This window comes from Microplitis mediator, chromosome 5, assembly GCF_029852145.1.
Source record: "Microplitis mediator isolate UGA2020A chromosome 5, iyMicMedi2.1, whole genome shotgun sequence".
NCBI classification, from domain to species: Eukaryota; Metazoa; Arthropoda; class Insecta; order Hymenoptera; family Braconidae; genus Microplitis; species Microplitis mediator.
This window is the reverse complement of record NC_079973.1, coordinates 2,247,148-2,267,889: the sequence shown is the minus strand read 5'-3', so window position 1 is coordinate 2,267,889 and position 20,742 is coordinate 2,247,148. Positions and strand designations below refer to the sequence as shown.

Sequence of the window (20,742 nt, the reverse complement as noted above, 5' to 3'; positions counted from 1 at the left end):
CTTGCCACAGTTTACAAGTTCCAACTTGGATTCAAAATTGCGTGAAGATTTGGAGCGTATGAAGAAAATTCGTGCTCACCGAGGTCTCCGTCAATACAATAACTCCGTCATTATTGGGGTCTCCGTGTACGTGGTCGACACACCAAAACAACTGGACGACGTGGTCGTACTGTTGGTGTATCCAAGAGGAAGTAATTTATAACTTTCTTGTGTCAACCCGATGAAAAAAAATTTTATACAATTATATATAGACTATATCAGGAGACACGGTAGTGTCTCGCGCCAAGTACACGTATAATTATATATAGACTATATATAAATTGGATAGAAAAAATGGCCCGATGCAATTGTATACAATTTGTATAGAAATTGTATACAATTCTATATAATTATATTCAATTCTATATATTGCAATTATATAGAATTGTATATGATTATATAGAATTGTATATAATTATATAGACTTGTATACATTTTGTATAGAATTGTATACAATTTTTATACAGTTGTATACAATTGGATCGGGCCATTTTTTGTATATAATTTTATACAATTGTATAAAATCTTTTTTCATCGGAAAATACTGATATTTGGTCATAATAAAAATTTATAAATAAATTCAATATTCTCATGTCTTTTATTAAACTGTTCATTTTCCTAATAAATATATTATACATAATTTTTTTTTAAATAAATTTCTAAAACGTTAAAAATTGAAAAAAAAAATCCAGTTATTATTTATTTATAATACTTAAAATTACTATTAAGTATCAAGAGTGTGTAGCAGACACGATGATGAGTGTAATGTACCTGACAAGTGGGAAAATTTTGAATTTTTGAAATAAAAAATGGAATGTACGTAGGGTAAAAATTTAAAAATGCGTACTTAGACCAATGAAAGGTCAGCACGCGCATTTTTTTTAATTTAATTATTTTAATTGACTAATTAATTTATTTAAAATTCCTAAATTTTGTTTAATGTCTGCTACATTCATACTCATCAGATATGAGACAAATTTTAAGTAAATGAATAAATTACTTAAAATAACGCAATTAAAAAAAATGTTTCTCAATTATTTAAGTACGCGTGTTTTTATTTTTATTGTACTTACATTGTATTCACTCATTCAAAAATTTAAAAAATTGTCAGCTACATTCACACTCATAAAAATGACTCTGAAAGTAGCAGACATACGACGGAAAGTTAGGGATATCTAGAGTAGTAATAACAAAGTTACTACAAATTTTAAAGTTACCACCAAAAATATTAAGTCTCTGTGGCGATTATCCCACCCTAATACCCACTTTAACTTGAAATTTACAGTAATTTAACATGATAGTAAAGTTAGCGGGCATCTGACAATTTTCAAAACTTTGAAATAATAAATTAGACCATAAAATAAAAATTAAAAAATCCATGCCTAGAGAATTCAAAATTCAGTACATGCATTTTTTAAAATTTTATCATTTTAATTTTTTTATATGTAATTTAAAAATTATCATAAGTCTGCTACATTTACACTCGTTAATTTAACATTGAAATTGCCTGAAATTTGCTGACAATTTGACAGTAAAACTTTGAAAAAAAACTTGCGGTTAATTTTTGCTCAATTTAGAGGTAAATTATTTTTGAATAATTTATAATTATTGTTAGTAAAAGTGACTAATTGTCATGATCCTATAGTTAGCAGACAATTAATAATTTTTGAATTTTTTTTCAACAAACGAATTACGAGAAAAAATTAAAAATATGCATATGTAGAAAATCAGTAAAATTATAGGCGCAATTTTAAAAAATTTTTTTTGCTTGTAGTCGTTTTTAAAAATCCAAAAATTATTAGACGTCAGCGAACTTCAGAATCATCTAATCGTTTATTAGTATGTTAAAAAAAAATGATAATGCGATTGAATATTTGTTTTTTTGTTTGTTTTTCCATTTAGTCTCATAAAAAATGTACACACTATTACATTGTATGGGCGCTTAATTACTAAGTTGAATTTTTTAGGCACCAATGGTTAATTATGGCCCTTTTATCACGATGACAATTATCAACTTTTGTTTATTTAAAACATAAATTAACCTACGTATTAATTGGGCCATTAATTTATTAAGCATCTAGTATATTTTTAAGCTAATATACTAATTAAAAATTAAGCTGCCATTTTATTATATTTTATTATGAGTGTGAATGTACCAGACATCAGACAAATTTTAAATTATTAATAAATCGAGTAAATAATTAGTGAAATAAAATTTTTAAAAATGCGCATTTAAAAAGTTTTGAAATTAACAAGAGCATATTTTATAAATATTTTTTTTTTTTTATTATTTACTCCATTTATTTGTAATTTGAAATTTGTCTGATGTCGAATACATCCACACTAATATTTTATTGTGGATAAATTAACATTTAGTAACTAAAATATAAAATAATAATAATAGATGAACAACTTGGTGCGTTGACGAGACTAACAGCGGTGTAAATTATCTTATCAACGGACAATTATAGCAAAAATAAATATTTGTATATATGTATGTCACTTCTCTCGCATGTGAAACACTTTTTTTTCACGCGCACAATAAATTATTTTAATAAATCCTAATTTAATTACAAAGTTATCAATTCATTCACTGGATTACACATAAAATATGAGTTAAAAAAAAGCTAGTGGTGTAACAAACAAATTCTGATTGATACAGATCACAAAAGTCAACAACTTGATGTGCTTAATTAAAAAAAAAAATATAATAAAATAAAAAAAAATAATCTATCAATTTTTCTAAACGTTTTTGTTATAAATATTTAATGCAATAACAACTGACTAGGTCATTTGATAATGCAATTACTTTAAAATTCAATACTAACTTTGAAAGTCATAATTGCAACCTAATTGTGCTATTTTCCTTCCATCTTTACAATAAATAAATTACAAGTCAATTAATTTGAAATAAAAAATAAAGAAAAAATTCTAGAATATTTCTAGGCTTTAACATGAGTCTAAATATCAATTTATTACAAATATCAAAGATTGTTCAGATAAAAATATTACGAATTAAATAATAAACTAAATTTCTAATTATTTGGAATGTGAATTTATTTCTTCGTCATCACTGTAATCATCACTTAGATAGTGATTACTATTATTTGGGAAATCATAACGACCAGTTTTCTTTGGTGGTGGACTAAAAAAAAAAAATATAATTAATTGATAGTTTGATAAATTTAATTTATAGTATATTGTGTGACCAGGGATGAAACAAAACGATTTCAGACCAGGGTGAAGTCTGAAATCGTCTTTCATCCTGAGTTACACACTAGATTTTTCATGATTACCTGCGTTGGAACTTAAAGTTTCAGTGTCAGCAGCCAGTCAGAAACAAGTCAATTTAAGACCAATGGTGTGATCAATTATCAGCGTAAGCGTAAATTGTCATTTGCAATTTATAATTAAGCAGAAACTATAAATACTATTTATCATTGACACTAATTTTTATAAAACTTAATCACAGTCAGAACTGTCATTTACGTAAATAAAATTAATGCTTCGAAATTACTACACAAAAAAAAGGATTTCTTGGTGCTAAAAATTTTTACTCGTCCCAAGAAAATTTTGACTTGTCTCAATAAATTTTTTTCATTATAAATTGAAAAAAAAAATTTTCTTGAGCAAAAAAAATTTTTTGAGGCGATAAAAAAATTCCTGCAAGAAATTTTTTCTAGACTTAAGAAAATATTTGTCTTCAATTTGTAATGCAAAATATTTCTGACGCTACGAAATCCTTTTTTTCTGTGTATTAAATAAATCACAAGTATCAGAGTTTAAATTGCGAAAGCCTTCAGTCAGCGGGCAGACTTTATTTGCTTCTTCCCGAGGGACGAAACTTAAATGTCTCTGCTCGCTGACTGCATTGGACTGAAATTCGCTCCTTTCTACTGGCAGCAGAGACACTGAAACTTCAAATTCCAATGCTGGCATCATGAAAATATAATTACCTGACTTGATCATCGTCATTATTACTACTACTACTTCCATTTGGACTACCCGCTCTTTTAGGACTTGCTGGGGGTGAAAGTGCCTGCATTAATCGACCTTTACTTTCGTTCCAGATTGTCGACTGCAAAAAATTATTCAATTGATTAATTAACATCAATAAATATAGTATATTATAAATTTATCAATAATTTATCTTATCTTAAACTCAACGAATAAAGACATGAATGAGATTGATGAATGATATTTTATTAAAAGGAACATTTATAAAATAAATAAAACATTGGGGTTTGTTTATAAATAAATAAATAAGTAAGTAGAGATAAAAGATTGTTAATTGAGAAACGTTATCACTTGGGTAAAATTTGTTAATGCAAAAGATGCGAGATTCCACTTGATAATTTTCTTGTAAGGTAAAGGTGAGCAAGTCCAGTAACAATAAAAGATATCAAAAAAAATAAAATAAAATAAAAAGGTAATCTTTTACACACCAATCGACCTTCTCTGCCAAATAATAATAAAAAGGCATCAATAAAATCACGAGATTTTTCCTCCCATTTACTTATCATGTCCATACGTTTTTCCTCAATGTTTTCCATCACACGCTTCCCCTTGTCTTTTAAGTCATCGAATTTGTTCTGTAACCTGAACTTCTTTTCCTAAACAACCAAAACAAATTTATAAATATCACTTTTATGAAAAAACTTATAAATTAAACCAGCAAATTTTTAATTTACACTTAAAAACGAGACATTCAGCTCCTTGGCGCTGTATCCTCTAGCTAAATTTCTTCTGACATAAATATCATAGTCTTTGACGATTCTCGCAACGATGTCTGATGTCGAGACACCTTCAGTTCTTTGCGTTGCTACAAACATACCCTTGGCTTTTATCGACGCGTACACATCATCAGCTTCATCAGTCGAATACGGGATGTCATCGTGAGCTACAAAGTCTATCTGTAAGTTTAAATTTTATGATAAGAATGATAATAATTATGCAATTAAATATGACAAAGTGAAACGTAAGCTACAAATATTTTTTTACTTTATGTTTAGCTAGATATTCCTCATCTAATTCCCATGGTGCGTCTCGCACTACTTCATCAACGTAACGGCAATGCCGTACTGCTTCATATCTTTCGTCATCCGTCATAACGGTTCGACCTTTTTTCATATGAGTCAATTCGTCGTTACAAACTAAAATTGCATATTTTATTATTTGTCATAATGGGAAGTCTACGGTTTCCCTGGCGCCGTCAAATGACCGCGAATTCTTGTAGAACTTGAGAAAATAAAACTTTTTTTCAAATAGCTGTAACTTGTTCAAAAATGGACTAATCCAGACATTTCTTTTTTCAAAATTTTCATCTTTAAATTTAGTTTTCGGAAAAAAATACAAAAAAAAAATGAAGATATTAAAATCTGTGAAGTTTTTTACTTTTATTAAAAAATCACATTTTTCCCAAAATCCATTTTTCTCGAAAACTAAGCGAGACATCAAAAAATTTTATCTTTAAAAAAGTCTTATTTTTTTGAGTTCTATATGAATTCGCGGTCATTTGGCGGCGCCACGGAAACCGTAGAATCCCCGTCATAGTAATTAAAAAATTATTGATAAACTAGTGCAGCCAATTAGTGTCAATTTAAATATTGTCTTACCGCCGACAATCAAGTAGACATTTGGGAAAATATTTTTCGCCTGCATGAGTTGACGTGCGTGCCCTTGATGGAACAGATCGTAAATCCCATCAGCGTAAACTCTGACCCGCCTGGATGCTAAATTAAATATTTGATTACTAAATGATGTAATTACTCAAAATAATTGATCTCAATAATTATTAAAACCTTTGCCGCTCTTGGCCATCTTGATGGTGATTTTATCAGCATAATCACAGGCTTCCAGCTCGGCGATGGCCTCCGGGTCATCACTGAATGGCGCTTCGCGGTATATCGACTGCAATTACGATAAAATGTAAAACATTAAAATTAAAAATTTTTTTTTTATTTACAAGTTAAGTAATTGATGTACGACCAATACTTAAACACTCTGATAAACTATATGTGTATAAAGTAAAGTAACAATAGTATGGATGATTAGTCAACAGTAATGACAAATATTCTATACAATAAGAACGGAAATGTTTTATGTTTTATTATCCTATTACACATATTATTTATAAAGATATAAATAGATTTATATATACATATTATATATTTACCGGGAATACTACTGGAGAATCATCTCGCGAACCCGTCGATTTATCTTCTCCGTTTTCGTAATTAACTTCACAGCTCATGTTTGATTTTATTTCCTCTTCCATCATATTCGAGTACTCGTTACCTGTAACAAGTTTATAAAATAGATATCAAATTGTCATATATATTTTTTATCAACTCATGTGTCATTTCATCAGATGTCTAAACTGATCGATACTAAATATTTTTTAAAAACATGACAACTAATCTCACCTGCTTAAAATTAAATTAAAAACTTTTAAAATCCAAGATATAAATATTCAAAAAAATTATTTTTTTTTTTTTATCAAAATTTTAATGGCCAATCGCAATGATTATAAATATATGTGATATTGATATGAAAAATAATAGCGCGTCGGAAAATAAAAACATATGAATAAAAAAATAAATGAACAATTAAAATATATATAAAGTTAATAAAATATGACACGTATATAAAAAAGCCGGACACAGAATGACATACCACTGAAATTTACGATTCCACATGCCCAGCAGCTGACCTAGCTGTGATTCCTACAAGCTTTCAAATCCCTTGTCAGCCCACGCACTTTTTAAACTTTTATATCTATGTCTCCATACACATATATATTTAACAAATATATATACATATATATTTAAGTGTACGTATACATATGCATGAGCTCCAAACTATGAGTTGACACCAAAACCGGTCGGGTTTAAATCCAATTATGAAATAATTAATTTTAAACAGAGGGCGTAAAAAATACGAATTTAAATAAAATTTTAAAAATAATTATTTGAATTTTTTGAAGTATGGTTTATTTTTTACCCACTTTGCACAATGTCACAACTGTTACTGACTTGTGAGTACTCAGTACTGTAAAGCCGATACTACGTACAAACGCAATTACTTATCGTACGATATATATGCAATAAGCAAAACTAAGTGAAATAGTCAAGTCGACTCAGCTCAACTACATAAACTGTTCAGCTGTTCTTTTATGCCGACAAGTAGAGGAAGGGAGGTACGAGTAAAACCAGGGCCGTATCAACTAAAACCTCAGCTACTACTGCGATTAATTTTAAAATTACCGAGTAATTGTTTTAAATTTAAATTTTTAAAAAAAATTTCAACATCTATTTAATTGCACGCAAATTTAAATTTACGTTCTATTTGAATTCAAATACGCGATTATAATTTTTAGTAATTTATTAATTCATTAATTGGTAATTAATGCAGAGGTCAGTTAATATAATTAGTGGTAAATGATTAAAGTTATTGCAGATAAAATTAATTAATTTATTTACGCAGAATTAATTTAATACATAACGCACTTTCCCGGTAATTATCACTGGAATGCGAATCGACGTAACATCGGATGATCCGACGTCACACGTTTCAAAATTCTTTTTTTTTTTTTTTATTGATACTAAAAATAGATAAATTATACCGATGATAAATAATATTTTTAGTGGATCATAATTATTCTTATAGGCTCAAAAAAGAGAATGAAATTAAAGTAGAGAATCATTTAATAATTAACGCGATCGAAGTCATTGATAAATCCAAGGTTTATTTTTATGCAAATTTCATATTAATTATTAATTACGACATTTATTAATTATTTATTATTAATTCATTGTATTTTATTGCTAACTGACGTTTTAATGACAGCTAGCATTTGAATTTAATGTAAATCTATTAATTTTTAAAAAACGCGGGAATTCATTTGAATTTGAAATCCGTAATTTTACAATTATTAATTTTATTTCTTAAATTAACATATTTAAATAATATATAAGTAGTAAAATATGTATATATATATGTTAAATAAAATTATTTGAATAGGTAATAATTTGGCGGGTGACACGTGAACCGGAAGTGAGGGTATGCGTGTAAAATTGCGCAGTATATCTCCACATCACTCGAAAAAGATCTTTTGGAGCTCTCTTAAAATACATATACATATAAATAAGTACGTGTATTAAAAGTAGTACATATAAATAATTGTTGTGTATGAATTAAAATTGTCTTGAATTATTATAGGTGGCTACTGGTGGCTACGAGCTAGCTGTGGTTCTTTTGCGTGCGTGTATGCGACGTGTGGTGTGTGGATGGGTCCTTTTTTTTTCATTTTTGAATAAGCACGATGGAGATTCAACACGAAATAGTAACTAAAGCCGAGGAGGTTGCCGACCAGGTAATTATTTTTCAACTAATAACAAAATTTAATTTATAAATAAATTATTTCAAATATATATACTTTTTAAAAGTTCATATTTATTATCAAAACACAAGTCATTAAACACGGATGTGTATTTTTTTTCCTGTGGGAGACAGGTGTGTTTCCCTGTCAACGTCATCGTGACCAGACAATATCACGCACATATTTTACCTCAACATATTTTTATCTACAACTGTCTTTTATTGTTACACTTGTGATTTGTTTGTACATTATCATATTGTGCCAAGTGCAACCTACCAATCACAAACATCATAGTTTAAGAGTCACTGCAGGTTATGCTTTTATTCCGCGTTGTCTAGTCATTATTCGCATTATTTTTTTTATACTCCGTCTTTATATATTTTTTATCATTGTTATTGTTGTCATTATCATCAGCAATAATTTCGTACTGAAAATTTATAATTATATTTATTTATCTAACAAGATACCCAGCTGTCCACGTAATCACTTATCACATATTTTTAAGTTTAAAAAAACAAACAATTTTTGAATATCAAAACTTTTAATGTTAATCAAATAAATTTCAAGGACAGTAATTGATATGAATGATTATTTGCAGGTAATTCGTAATGGTAAACATGTTCTACCAACACTTGCACGGCTGTGTCTTATTGCCACGTTCCTCGAGGATGGCTTGCGAATGTGGTTTCAATGGAATGAACAGAGAGAGTACATGGACATGACTTGGGGATGTGGTAAATTCTTGGCGACCTTATTCGTCCTTGTAAATCTGATAGGACAATTAGGAGGTTGTGTGATGGTAATTGGAAGATTCAAAGTCACCATTGCTTGCGGAATACTATTTTTTATAGTCGTACTCCAGACACTTGCCTACAATATTCTGTGGGATATTCAATTTTTATTCCGTAATTTGGCACTTATTGGTGCGTTGTTGCTGGTGCTTGCTGAATCACGTGTTGAAGGAAGATCGCTATTTGCTGGTGTGCCCACACTTGGTGACAACAAACCTAAAAATTACTTGCAATTAGCTGGGCGTGTACTTTTAGCATTTATGTTTATTACGTTAATACGATTTGAAATATCATTTTTGCAAATAACGCAGGATATTATTGGAGGCATTTTGATGGTATTTGTTACTATTGGTTATAAAACAAAGCTCAGTGCCTTGTTGCTTGTTTTGATGCTCTCGGCATTAAATATGTACCACAATGCTTGGTGGACTATTCCAGACCACAGGCCACTTAGGGACTTCCTGAAATACGATTTCTTCCAGGTAATTTATTTATTATATTATTAGTATTTTGTTGAATAAAATAACTGGCAAATCTGACCCACTTCAACGGTTGACGTTTCATGAACTCAATGCTCACATCTTCAGACCTTGAGGCTGAGTACAAACACAAAGTATAGAATTTTAGATTTCTATTAATTGGTTTATTCATTATCATTACTGTGGTTTTTTAGCTTTTGGAAAAACGAAGACAAGTTCCTTGGAAAATTTTCATCATTAGACTCATAAATATTTAATTCGCACATCAGTGTGAATGTAGCAGACGGACAAATTTAAAATTATAAATAAATAGAGTACATATTTAAAAAAAAAATATTTATAAAAAATGCACTTATTAATTTCAAAATTTTCTAAATGCGCATTGTTTTAAAATTTAATTTTATTAATTATTTACTCTAATTATTAATAATTTCTAATTTGTCTGATGTCTGCTACATTCACACTCATAGTAGCACGAGGCCCAATAGGGAGGATAGCGACAAAAAAGAAAAAAAAATCTAAAACCTGAAAATTTCGTAGGTATGGCCCAGTGTTAACTGTAAAGTGAAGTTTTAAATTAACATTTTATAAACTTACTATTTTTAAAAATGAAACTGAAATTAGCCGCCGTCTAATAATTTTTGGATTTTTGAAAAAACGATAAATTTTGAAAAAAAAATTTGCACTTGTAGACTTTTAAATTTTCTACATGCGCATATTTTTAGTTTTTTTTTTCTTTAAATTTAATTGTTTAAAAAACAATCCAAAAATTTTTAATTGTCTGCTAACTTCAGGATCTTTTTTAAAAAATAATTATTACATTTTTATAAACGCGACTCAGAGAAACGTGGGAATTTTTTTAAATAATAAAAATAATAATAAAGTAAATTTGCACGTTTCTTCAAGTGAGTTACGTTTGTAAAATTTAAAAATTATTTTTAAAATTGTAGGTTTGTAAAATTTTACTTTGTAGTAAAGAAGCTCTGAAGATGTGAGTTGGGTTCATGAAATTTAACCAATAAAATGGATCGGATTTCCCAGTTGTATTTAATAACAAAATTATATAACTGATTAAAGAGATAAATTTATATATAGAAATTATTAATATAAAAATTATTATTATTAATTGAAGATAAGTAATGAAGTTTATATTTTTTTTTTTAGACTTTATCAGTTGTTGGAGGACTTTTGATGATTGTGTCACTTGGTCCAGGTGGTGTGTCTATGGACGAACACAAAAAGCAATGGTAGATGTCTTATTAAATAGACTTAAAATATTAACCATAAAAAATAAAAACTCATCCTTGGACCTCGAGCATGTGTTACTGTCCACTATTTTAAATTTGACACACAAATCTTCAATGGAATATAAATTAATTTTATACTGTACACTAAATTTAAATTGTCATATTATATTATCGTGGATTTAATTCATCGGCCGGGATTTAAATAATATATTAATTATGTAATAATAAATTTTAAGTAAAATTCATGAGATATGTAAAGTTAAAAAAGAAATTTAATTATTGCTGGGAAATTTGTAAGTTTTTAGATATGGATGTTGGGTCATGAGAGAACATAATTAAATGCAACTTAAGACTTATTTATACTACATATTAATAAGAATGGTATTGTAAATATTACAGTGAGCAATTATCATTGTATTTGAAAATACAGACTTTTTTTGGTTTAAATTTTATTACTTGTAATTTAATTAACCCAAATGCCCGATCAATAGTGTAATTCATTGACTGATGTTATTAAGTAACTCTATTATTGTTTATATAAATAATTCATACACCTGGTTTATAATATGTAACTTAGTTATTCAATCAATTAATTTTTTTATGTAATTTTTAAACTCAATTCATCAGCAAGTTGATGAATAATTATTGTTGTAACTAAACAGTCTATTTATCATGTGGGTTTTAATTATTTAAATTTAAAACCACGTGGTTAAACATTTATGAGTTTGAAATGTAGCTGACAATTGACAATTTTTTGATTTTTGAATAAATACCCGTGTAGTACAGAGACAACTTTAAGATGACAAGACAAATTTTATTTTGTCTCAGAGCCAAATTTTTTTATAGAAAGAAGATATACAGATGTTGATCTTGGAGTTTGTCTTCTTTTTTTGGTCTTAAAAAAGTCATCAATTGACGTCATTCGGACTCGTTAGTAATTTACTTTTTTTCGTCACTTCTGTCAAGTCTTTTAGCAGATATTTTTTCAGTGATAAATTTCTGATAATTTTGTCACCATTTTGGCGCCTTAGGTCAAAAAACTGCGATCTTACAGATGTCACAAAGCCAAATGTGTTACTTGGCTTTATGATATCTGTAAGAACTTTGAGGCTGATTTTGACTTATGAATGCACCAAAGTGTTGACAAAATAATGAGAAATTTGATGATCCTGAAGTTAGCAGACAGTTCAAAATTTTTTGATTTTTTTTTGAACAATTAAATTTAAAGAAAAAAAAAAACTAAAAATATGCGCATGTAGAAAATTTAAAAAACTACAGGTGCAATTTTTTCAAATATTTTTTTTCTTCTGGTTTATCGTCTAAAAAAAAATCCAAAAATTATTAGACGTCTGCTAACTTCAGTATCATGAAATTTGTCGTAAAAAAAAATATCTGCTTAGAGACTTGACACAAACAGCAGCAAAAAGTAATAGCGTAATACAGGTTACACCTAAATTTTAAAGGGTTATCGTCACTCTGTTTATTTACGGCTAGTGACCCATCCCATAAAAGCTTCAAGTTGGAAATATACTAACTCTGAAATAAAAAAAAAAAATAAAAATATGCACATGTAGAAAATTGAAAGAACTATAGGTGCAATTTTTAAGAGTGTGGATGTAGCAGACATCAGACAAATCTAAAATTATAAATAAATAGATAAAATTATTAACAAAAAAAACATTTATAGAAAATGCACTTATTAATTTTTAAATTTTTGAAATGCGCATTTTTTTTAAATTTCATTTTTTAATTATTTACTCTCTTTATTTATAATTTTAAATTTGTCTGATGTCTGCTACATTCACACTCATCAATTTTTTCAAATATTTTTTTTTTATAATTTATTGTTTAAAAGAAAATTCAAAAATTATCAGACCTTGGCTAACTTTAGTATCATTTTTAAAAACATGTTTTCTATGCTTAGCTGCGCTGTATCACAATCACAACTCTTCTAATATTTTTTTGAAACTTTATCAAATGACAATAGCAAGTGGCGCCGTTTTAAATTTCATTCCACTGTCCATCTTTGCTGGTATTGGTATAGTAACAAAACAGCTGTTTCATGTCAGTTGCATTCGCTTGTTAACTTTACGTGTCATCTTATTGTTAACTGTATATGTACATATAAGATGGCTTAGCAATAGCAAGTGATTATTTATATATACATATATATATTTTTTTATACTAAATAATTTTAACAGTAAGTCGCTTCAGTCATTTTTTATAAATTTGTTTACACAATTATCGTTTTTTACTCCGTCTACTTTTACTCCTTTTTTTTACTTTGAATTTTCACTTTTTACTTCACTTTTTAAAAATAAATTTAAATTATGATAATAAATATTTTTTTTTATAATTCTTTTAATTTAATCCAATAAATGTCTGGATTGATAAGAGATTTGAGGTTAAATATCAAATTAACTTGACATTTTAAAGTCTACTGTGCAATTACTTATAATTATCTGGTTATTTAATTATTCAGGCAGCTTAATGTGGGGTAAATAATTAGCAAGTTCTTGAGAACTTGATAAAATGTTGTCAGCATTCAAAAGATTGGCTGGTAAGCACGATGGGCTGGTTAATTCATCACCGAGACCTGCTCATCAGTCGATGCCGACGACATTGCAGAGAAAATTCGCCAAAGGAGTCCAATATAACAGTAATTATTTATACTTATTATCTATGATCCTGACGCTAACAGACAGTTAACAATTTTCGGATTTTTGTTCCAACGAATCAATTTCAAAAAAATAAAAACTAAAAATATGCACTTGTAGAAAATTTTTAAAACTACAGGTTTATTTTTTTCAAATATTTTTATTTTCAAATTTACCGCTTTAAAAAAAAATCTAAAAGTTATTGTCGAATAATTTCAGTATCATTTATTTGTGATCCTGAAGCTAACAGATGATTAAAAATTTTCGGATTTTTTTTCTAGCAAATCAATTGCAAAAAAGTAAAAACTAAAAATATGCACTTGTAGAAAATTTTAAAAACTACAGGTGCAATTTTTCCAAATACTTTTTTTTATAATTTATCGTTTTGAAAAAAAAACTCGAAAAATTATTAGACGTCGGATAATTTCAGTATCATAATAATATGGATGATACTGAAGTTAGCAGACGTCTAATAATTTTTGGATTTTATTTTAGACAGTAAATTTAAAAAAAAAAAAAATTTTGACAAAAAATTGCACCTGTAGTTTTTTAAATTCTCTACATGTGCCTTTTTTTTTTTTTTTTTTTTTTTTTTTCTGATTGATTTGTTGAAAAAGAAACCCAAAAATGTTTAATTATCTGATAACTTCAGGATCATTAATATAGTCCTGAAATTTACAGGCAGTCAACAATTTGCGGATTTTTTTTTTTTCAACAAATCAATTACAAAAAAAAAAAAAAAAACTAAAATTACGCACTTGTAGAAAATTAAAAAAACTACAAGTGCAATTTTTTCCAATATTTTTTTTTTTAAATTTATCGCTTTTAAAAAGGTTCAAAAATTATCAGACGTCTGCTAAATTCAGTATCATAATTATTTATATTTTTAATTGATTATAAATAAATATATTGATTTAATCAAATTTTTTTTATTTTCAGTGAAAATAATAATAAAAGGTGATAGAAATGTTGGCAAAACGTGTCTGTTCCATAGGTTACAAGGGCAAAAATTTAATGAAGAATACATTCCAACAGAAGAAATTCAAGTGACCAGCATACAGTGGAATTACAAGACAACTGACGATGTTGTCAAAGTTGAAGTATGGGATGTCGTTGATCGCGGAAGACGTAGACGCAAGTTGGACGGTTTGAAAATGGATAACCAGGCATCATCTGACGGTATCATTGAAGAGCCAGCGCTCGATGCTGAATTTTTAGACGTCTACAAAGGGACCAATGGAGTTATCGTTATGCTGGATGTCACCAAATCGTGGACATTCGATTACGTACAGCGTGAATTGCCAAAAATTCCTGATCATATACCGGTTATTGTACTGGGCAATCACTGCGACATGTCACATCATCGCACTGTTACCTCGGATCGCGTTACTTATTTTATTGATTCACTGACTGACAGAACTGCCCAAGTTCGTTACGCAGAGTCGTCGATGCGTAATGGATTTGGGTTGAAATTATTGCATAAATTTTTTAATCTTCCATTCCTGCAACTGCAACGCGAAACTTTGTTGAAACAATTGGAGACAAATGAAGAAGAAACGCAGCTCACTAGTCAGGAATTGGATTTGTTTCAAGAAAGTGACGATGCTGATTATGATAAATTTTTAGATAATCTTGTAAATCGCAGGCGTGCTGTTGCTGAATCCGCTTCTGCGACAATTCTAGTCCCAAATGTCACGTCATCATTGAGCACACATCACGCATTGTCTTCCAGTAGTAATAATTGTAATTTTAATAGCGATGTTAGGAGATCTAATTCAATGCCAGGTCCTATTGGCGGCGGTACCCCCATTCCTGTTAAATCTTACGACGCTAAATTTGTACCAAAAAAAGACACCAAGAGTCCACAGACAGATTACAGTAATAAAAATATTTCCCCAGCTGCAAAACCTGATTCTACGTCAGACGGCTCTGACAGGAAGGAGAAGCAGCAGAACTTCGTTGCTAAGATGCTGGCTGCTAATAAAAAAGACGATGGTACGACAACAGCAGCAGCTTCAAATGCGACGAATAATTCCTCTCCGTTAGCTAGCGTCGAAGACTTTGTTCCTGATGATGGTATGCTAGATAGATCGTTTCTGGATGACAATAATCAGTCGCCTCAGAAAACTCAGGTGGTTAATAATAATGTAGTTGATACTGATAGTGAAACAGAGACTGCTAACCCATTGGTTGCTGGCTACGAAGACGATCTCTCGTCAGCTGATGATGATAATTCAATTCCCGTCGAGCCAAGACTTATTGAAAACCCATTGAGTAAATCTAAGACCCGTAGAGGAGAACGTGCTGATGAGGATAAAAGAACTTTGGCATCAGATAAACGCGACTCCATATCGTCTAGTGAAGAACTTGGAATAACAAATGGTGACTTTACATCACTAGATCAACAGGATGGAAACTCTGACAGATTTGACAGCTGGTTAAGTCGCGATTCCAAGTGGCGACAGAGTCCAGAAGGTGGTGAAGATGTCAGTAGCACTGGTACGAGAAAAGACAAGCTGGATGTCAGTGATAAAAGTCGCGACGTCAGCGTCACCAGTTCAAATGTTCATCTCGAGTTGCTCGATAACTCTAGTATCCGTCAAATTTATTCAAATTCAAATTCCAATAGTCCCGTGATGAAGGAGAAGAAAAAACATCGAGATAAAGGCGACGACAAGGAGAAGAGGAAAAAGAAAAAGAGCAAAGACAAAAGTAAAGATAAAGATAAAAGTGATAAAAATGAGAGACGGAAAAAACGGAGCCAACGTAAGGACGAAGAAGGCAGAGATGAGTTGGAAGAATTTTTAAATGGACCCGCCTCGCGACCATCCATCGATATGGCTTACGAAGCTTTATAAGCAATCAAGGAAAAGCTTCGACTTCCAGATAAAATTTTTCATGTTAAATTGCTTACGTTGTTTATCGCCATGGTCTATAATCGAATATTAAAATTATAACTTTCGTTAACGGATGAACCGTGAATAAAGTACAGTAATAATTACCCGTTTAATTGAAGTATTAAGTGGGATTAATAAAGTCATTAATCGATTTTAACTTTATTGTAATATTAAAGTTAACACAACGTATTCCAATTAAATGATATTCAAAACTCATAATAATAATGAATGAATCGTTAAACCGTTAATAAAATTTTAATAAATACAATTTAAATTTATAAATATATATATACGCTCTGTGAGCATAAATTTATATAGTATTTATAGTCAAAATTTTATTATTTTCTATTTGTATTTTTGTGAGAAATTAATTATAAGTATGATATTTTATAATAATATCGTATCGCAATGGACTTAAGTAACCGACCGTATAATAAATATTATTTATAATATAATAATAATAATAATAAGTAATTAATAAATGAAATTCCGACATTAAATCATTTTATCACTTGTATGTAAACGTTGAAATGCTTTTGATTAATAAATGTATATTTATAAAATTATTTTGATTGTAATTATTTTTTAATTTTATTGGATGACAGTCGCAGTAATTTGAATTTTTAAACTCCTGTGACTTTGATAAGTGTGAATGTGACAGACAGACAAATTTTAAATTATTACTAAAGAGAATAGATAATTAATAAAATAAAATTTTGAAATTAATAAGTGAATTTTTTATGAATATAATTTTTTAAATTATTTATTCTATTTATTTTAATGATACTGAAGTTAGCAGACGTCTAATAATTTGTGGATTTTTTTTTAGACGATAAAAGATAAAAAAAAAAAATATTTGAAAAAATTGCACCTGTAGTTTTTAAAATTTTCTACATGTGTATATTTTTCTTTTATTTTTTTGCAATTGATTTGTTGAAAGACGAAAATTCGAAAATTTTTAAATGTCTGCTAACTTCGGGATCATTTATTTAAAATTTTACATTTGTCTGTCTGCTACTCACACTCGTAACTTTTGTTGTTTTCAGTTTAAAAATTTTCTGGCGTTTTGATTTTTAAAATTTTTCTAAATTTACTGACGTCTAGTATTTTTATTAAAGTTTTTTTAAATGTCGAAATGTAATGAAATAAAATATATGACATGACACTGAAAGTAGCTGACAATATAAAATTTTTTTTAAATAAACAACTAAAATACTTAGAGAAAAAACTTAGAAATATTTTCCGCACATTTGAAAAATTAAATTTAACTTACAAGTGACTTCTTTATAAAAATTGAAAAATTGTCTGATGTCTGGTAACTTTAACTGTCAGTACTTACAGTATTCAAAATTAATATATTTGTAAATAATGAGTGAATGTAGCAGACATCAGACAGTTTTTCAAATTCAAATAAATAAATTAATTAAAATAGTGGAATTTAAAAAAATGCGCGAACTGATTTTTGAATTATATTTAAATACGCATTTAAAAATCTGTATTCTACTTACATATTTATATTTACTCCAAAATTTAAAAACTTGCCAACTGTCAACTACATTCACACTAATTTATAAATTTTCAAATATTTGAATTTTACTTTTTAAAAATTTCCTAACTATTGATAAAAATAAAAATAAATAAATATTACCCGCGGAAAATTCAACCCCTTGTGAATAACCTTTTGAAAAATATATACGGGTATTATATATATTGTAGCACGACTTCAATAAAGAGAGAGAACATCAGATTGTCGTGCTCGTGCTACAATTTAAAAATGGTGGTTACAAACGTTTATTCTATTACTAAAAATTGTATTATTACCTTAAAATATCTGTAAAAATTTCTCAATAAATTAAGTAATTTAGTAATAAATATAAATATAAAATGGCACTTTGTATTAGAACAATTCCAAGTAAATTACTGTCTTTTGTTGGAACAATAAGTCAGACGCAGCTTGATCGCCGGTTGACAAAACTAATCGGCACATCTTCGCTTCTACATGAGGTATATTGTTGTTAAATTAAAATCCAATTGTTTATTATTGATTACTAATTATTATTTTAACACACAGTTTTATAATCACTTAGTTTGTGTTGTCAATTATTTATTAATTAATGCGCTAACGTTATTTATACGTTTATTTAATAACCTATAATTACATAACTAATCATCATACTGAAAGTAGCATGAGTGTAAATGTATGACAATTATGAATTTTTTAAATTTTTAAATAAAGAATCAAAATGTAAGTGGAGTAAAAATGGAAAAATCCGTATGTAGGGAATTTAAAAATCAGTACTCGCTTTTTTTTCAATTTCATTATTTTAATTAATTAATTCATTAATTCAAAATTTATAAATTGTCTCATATTTTATGAGAGTAAAGTTGGCGATATCAGACAATTTTTAAAATTTTAAGATAATATAATAAAATTTTGTAAACAAGAAAATTAAAAAATGGGCTTGTGGAAAATTCTACAATCAGTACATGCATTTTTTTTATCATACCCATTTAATTGTTTAATTTTTTTTATATATAATTCGAAAATTGTCATGTCTGCTACATTTTCACTCATCATATTTTTTACATTCAAACTCATAAAGTAGCAGTCATTAAAAAAATTTATTTGTTTTCAATAAATAAATTAAATATTGACAGAACAAATTTAAAAAATCCATGAGAAAAATTTTGACAATTAACTGGGTAATTAAAACACTAAAATTGATGTCTGCTACAGAGTAAATAATTAATAAAATAAAATTTTTTAAAAATTAATGAGTGCATTTTTTATAAATATTATTTTTTAAATTATTTACTCTATTTATTTATAATTTCAAATTTGTCCGATGTTTGATACATTCAAACTCATATCATTTATTTAATTAAATTTATATTTTTTTTAGGTCCATTATATACCGATAAAAAATCCACAGAATAATTTTATGCTGGCATCAGTATACAAAACTACAGATTGTTTAAAAAATTTAAATAAAATTAACAATGAAGTCAATTTGTATGCAGACGTGTCACAGTTACCAAAAAGAACAGCAGATTTACCTCAGGATGAATTTTCAAGTGACAAACCCCAGGCTCATATTCCGGGACAAACTCCTTCGCATCAACTGATGCGTGTTTACAAGACACTTCAAACAGATGTAAGTTATTTTATTTCATTTTCATAATTTTCACATAATTTGCTAATCAATGAAATTATTTTTACTAATTAGCTGCCAAGATTTTTCACCGCAACAATGGACTACAGAATTTACCACCGAGACATCGAATTTATTAATCATTTCAAAGGCACCGCTACACAGTAAGTCCAATGATAGATTGAATAATTAATTATTTAATTAATTTATCAATGTAGTGATGAGTAAATTTGATTGTTTTATTTCAGAGGCCTTAGCAGTTATATGAAACAAATATTATTATTGAGAGTAGGTGGACATTTGATGTACGCGATGATTAAACTAGAAGTACTAAAAATTACAGTACATACTGAAGACAGTACTATCAAAGTTAGATGGAGGATAAGAGGTCTGTCTGCTTACAAAGCGTTTTTTAATTTTTGGAAATTCAAGTGGTTGAAGAGTGTCGGCGGTATATCGTCATTGGAGACGTAAGTTTATATTTAAAAAATATCCATTCATTTTTTTGTCACTGGGAGCTCAATTGTCATTTTTAAATTTAATTTAATTAATTAGATATTAAAGTCCTTGGAACCTTTGGGTACTGAGTAATAAATTCAAATTAATTTTAGGTGGTATGATGGATTTTCTACATTTTATGTAAACGCAGACGGTTTAGTGTACAGACATGTAGCTGATAAGATGATGCCTGATGAAGAAACAGAACCAGTCAAAGCAAAACCAGATATTGCCGCTAAATTAGCAGCATGAGTCGGGCTTCTAGGATTTTCAAAGAGGCTCTATTGTTATTTGTCCAATAAAAAATATTAAAAATTAAATTGAATCAATACATTCGCCTTGTATCTGGAGTTTTATTTCCGTACCTCTTTTGTTGATCAGTATCGGTATCAGTAAATTTATTTTTAATAAATAGTTTAGAGGTAATTTATTATTTTTAATTTATATATGGATCCTAACTCATTAATCTTATAAAAATATCTGATTATATGATAATACTCCAGAAGTAATTAGAATTAAATGTCTATAGAAAAATTAATTTAAAAAAAATATATTGTTTAATAGCTTATTATTTTAATCAGTATAATAAATATGTTATAATT

At 28.1% G+C, this 20,742-nt stretch overlaps 4 protein-coding genes and 1 long non-coding RNA gene across 6 annotated transcripts; 3 read left to right on the top strand and 2 right to left on the bottom strand.

The window, feature by feature from the left end:
* Positions 1-1,912: 1,912 nt before the first annotated feature.
* LOC130669031 (choline-phosphate cytidylyltransferase A-like) lies at positions 1,913-7,210 on the bottom strand. 2 transcript variants are annotated; one of them, XM_057471694.1, is made up of 9 exons: positions 6,715-7,210; positions 6,215-6,336; positions 5,841-5,949; positions 5,655-5,771; positions 5,041-5,192; positions 4,731-4,952; positions 4,485-4,652; positions 3,996-4,117; positions 1,913-3,184 (listed from the first exon to the last, which is right to left on the bottom strand). In XM_057471694.1, exons 2-9 carry the CDS (start codon positions 6,317-6,319, stop codon positions 3,079-3,081), a joined length of 1,101 nt encoding a protein of 366 aa, XP_057327677.1. In that variant the 5' UTR covers positions 6,320-6,336; positions 6,715-7,210; the 3' UTR covers positions 1,913-3,078. The 2 variants fall into 2 exon arrangements, with proteins under 2 accessions (XP_057327677.1, XP_057327678.1); XM_057471695.1 differs by lacking the exon at positions 6,715-7,210 and adding an exon at positions 6,465-6,484.
* An 856-nt stretch (positions 7,211-8,066) lies between these two features.
* Positions 8,067-11,386, top strand: LOC130669034 (surfeit locus protein 4 homolog). The gene is made up of 4 exons (XM_057471698.1): positions 8,067-8,190; positions 8,272-8,413; positions 9,018-9,692; positions 10,854-11,386. The coding sequence occupies exons 2-4, from the start codon at positions 8,363-8,365 to the stop codon at positions 10,938-10,940; spliced, it is 813 nt and encodes a 270-aa protein (XP_057327681.1). The 5' UTR covers positions 8,067-8,190; positions 8,272-8,362; the 3' UTR covers positions 10,941-11,386.
* On the bottom strand, positions 11,115-12,936 carry LOC130669044 (uncharacterized). The gene is made up of 2 exons (XR_008990110.1): positions 12,813-12,936; positions 11,115-12,472 (listed from the first exon to the last, which is right to left on the bottom strand). It is a non-coding gene; the product is annotated as an uncharacterized LOC130669044 (long non-coding RNA).
* A 526-nt stretch (positions 12,937-13,462) lies between these two features.
* On the top strand, positions 13,463-16,958 carry LOC130669024 (rab-like protein 6). Its single transcript, XM_057471683.1, has 2 exons — positions 13,463-13,595; positions 14,533-16,958. Exons 1-2 carry the CDS (start codon positions 13,469-13,471, stop codon positions 16,449-16,451), a joined length of 2,046 nt encoding a protein of 681 aa, XP_057327666.1. The 5' UTR covers positions 13,463-13,468; the 3' UTR covers positions 16,452-16,958.
* Positions 16,959-18,212: 1,254 nt separating this feature from the next.
* On the top strand, positions 18,213-20,649 carry LOC130669033 (uncharacterized protein C6orf136 homolog). Its single transcript, XM_057471697.1, has 5 exons — positions 18,213-18,494; positions 19,394-19,645; positions 19,718-19,806; positions 19,891-20,112; positions 20,254-20,649. Exons 1-5 carry the CDS (start codon positions 18,375-18,377, stop codon positions 20,390-20,392), a joined length of 822 nt encoding a protein of 273 aa, XP_057327680.1. The 5' UTR covers positions 18,213-18,374; the 3' UTR covers positions 20,393-20,649.
* Positions 20,650-20,742: the final 93 nt, after the last annotated feature.

Bases quoted from the DNA above. Each gene is read 5' to 3' on its own strand.
- LOC130669031 (XM_057471694.1), bottom strand. From the start codon at position 6,319: ATGATGGAAGAGGAAATAAAATCAAACATGAGCTGTGAAGTTAATTAC. The intron at 5,950-6,214 runs GTAAATATATAA...TCGTAATTGCAG, and splicing joins ATTCTCCAGTAGTATTCCCG to TCGATATACCGCGAAGCGCC. The intron at 4,118-4,484 runs GTGTGTAAAAGA...AATTTTTTGCAG, and splicing joins TTGGCAGAGAAGGTCGATTG to TCGACAATCTGGAACGAAAG.
- LOC130669034 (XM_057471698.1), top strand. From the start codon at position 8,363: ATGGAGATTCAACACGAAATAGTAACTAAAGCCGAGGAGGTTGCCGAC. The intron at 8,414-9,017 runs GTAATTATTTTT...GATTATTTGCAG, and splicing joins CCGAGGAGGTTGCCGACCAG to GTAATTCGTAATGGTAAACA. The intron at 9,693-10,853 runs GTAATTTATTTA...TTTTTTTTTTAG, and splicing joins TGAAATACGATTTCTTCCAG to ACTTTATCAGTTGTTGGAGG.
- LOC130669024 (XM_057471683.1), top strand. From the start codon at position 13,469: ATGTTGTCAGCATTCAAAAGATTGGCTGGTAAGCACGATGGGCTGGTT. The intron at 13,596-14,532 runs GTAATTATTTAT...TTTTATTTTCAG, and splicing joins CAAAGGAGTCCAATATAACA to TGAAAATAATAATAAAAGGT.
- LOC130669033 (XM_057471697.1), top strand. From the start codon at position 18,375: ATGGCACTTTGTATTAGAACAATTCCAAGTAAATTACTGTCTTTTGTT. The intron at 19,807-19,890 runs GTAAGTCCAATG...GTTTTATTTCAG, and splicing joins TTCAAAGGCACCGCTACACA to AGGCCTTAGCAGTTATATGA. The intron at 20,113-20,253 runs GTAAGTTTATAT...AATTAATTTTAG, and splicing joins GGTATATCGTCATTGGAGAC to GTGGTATGATGGATTTTCTA.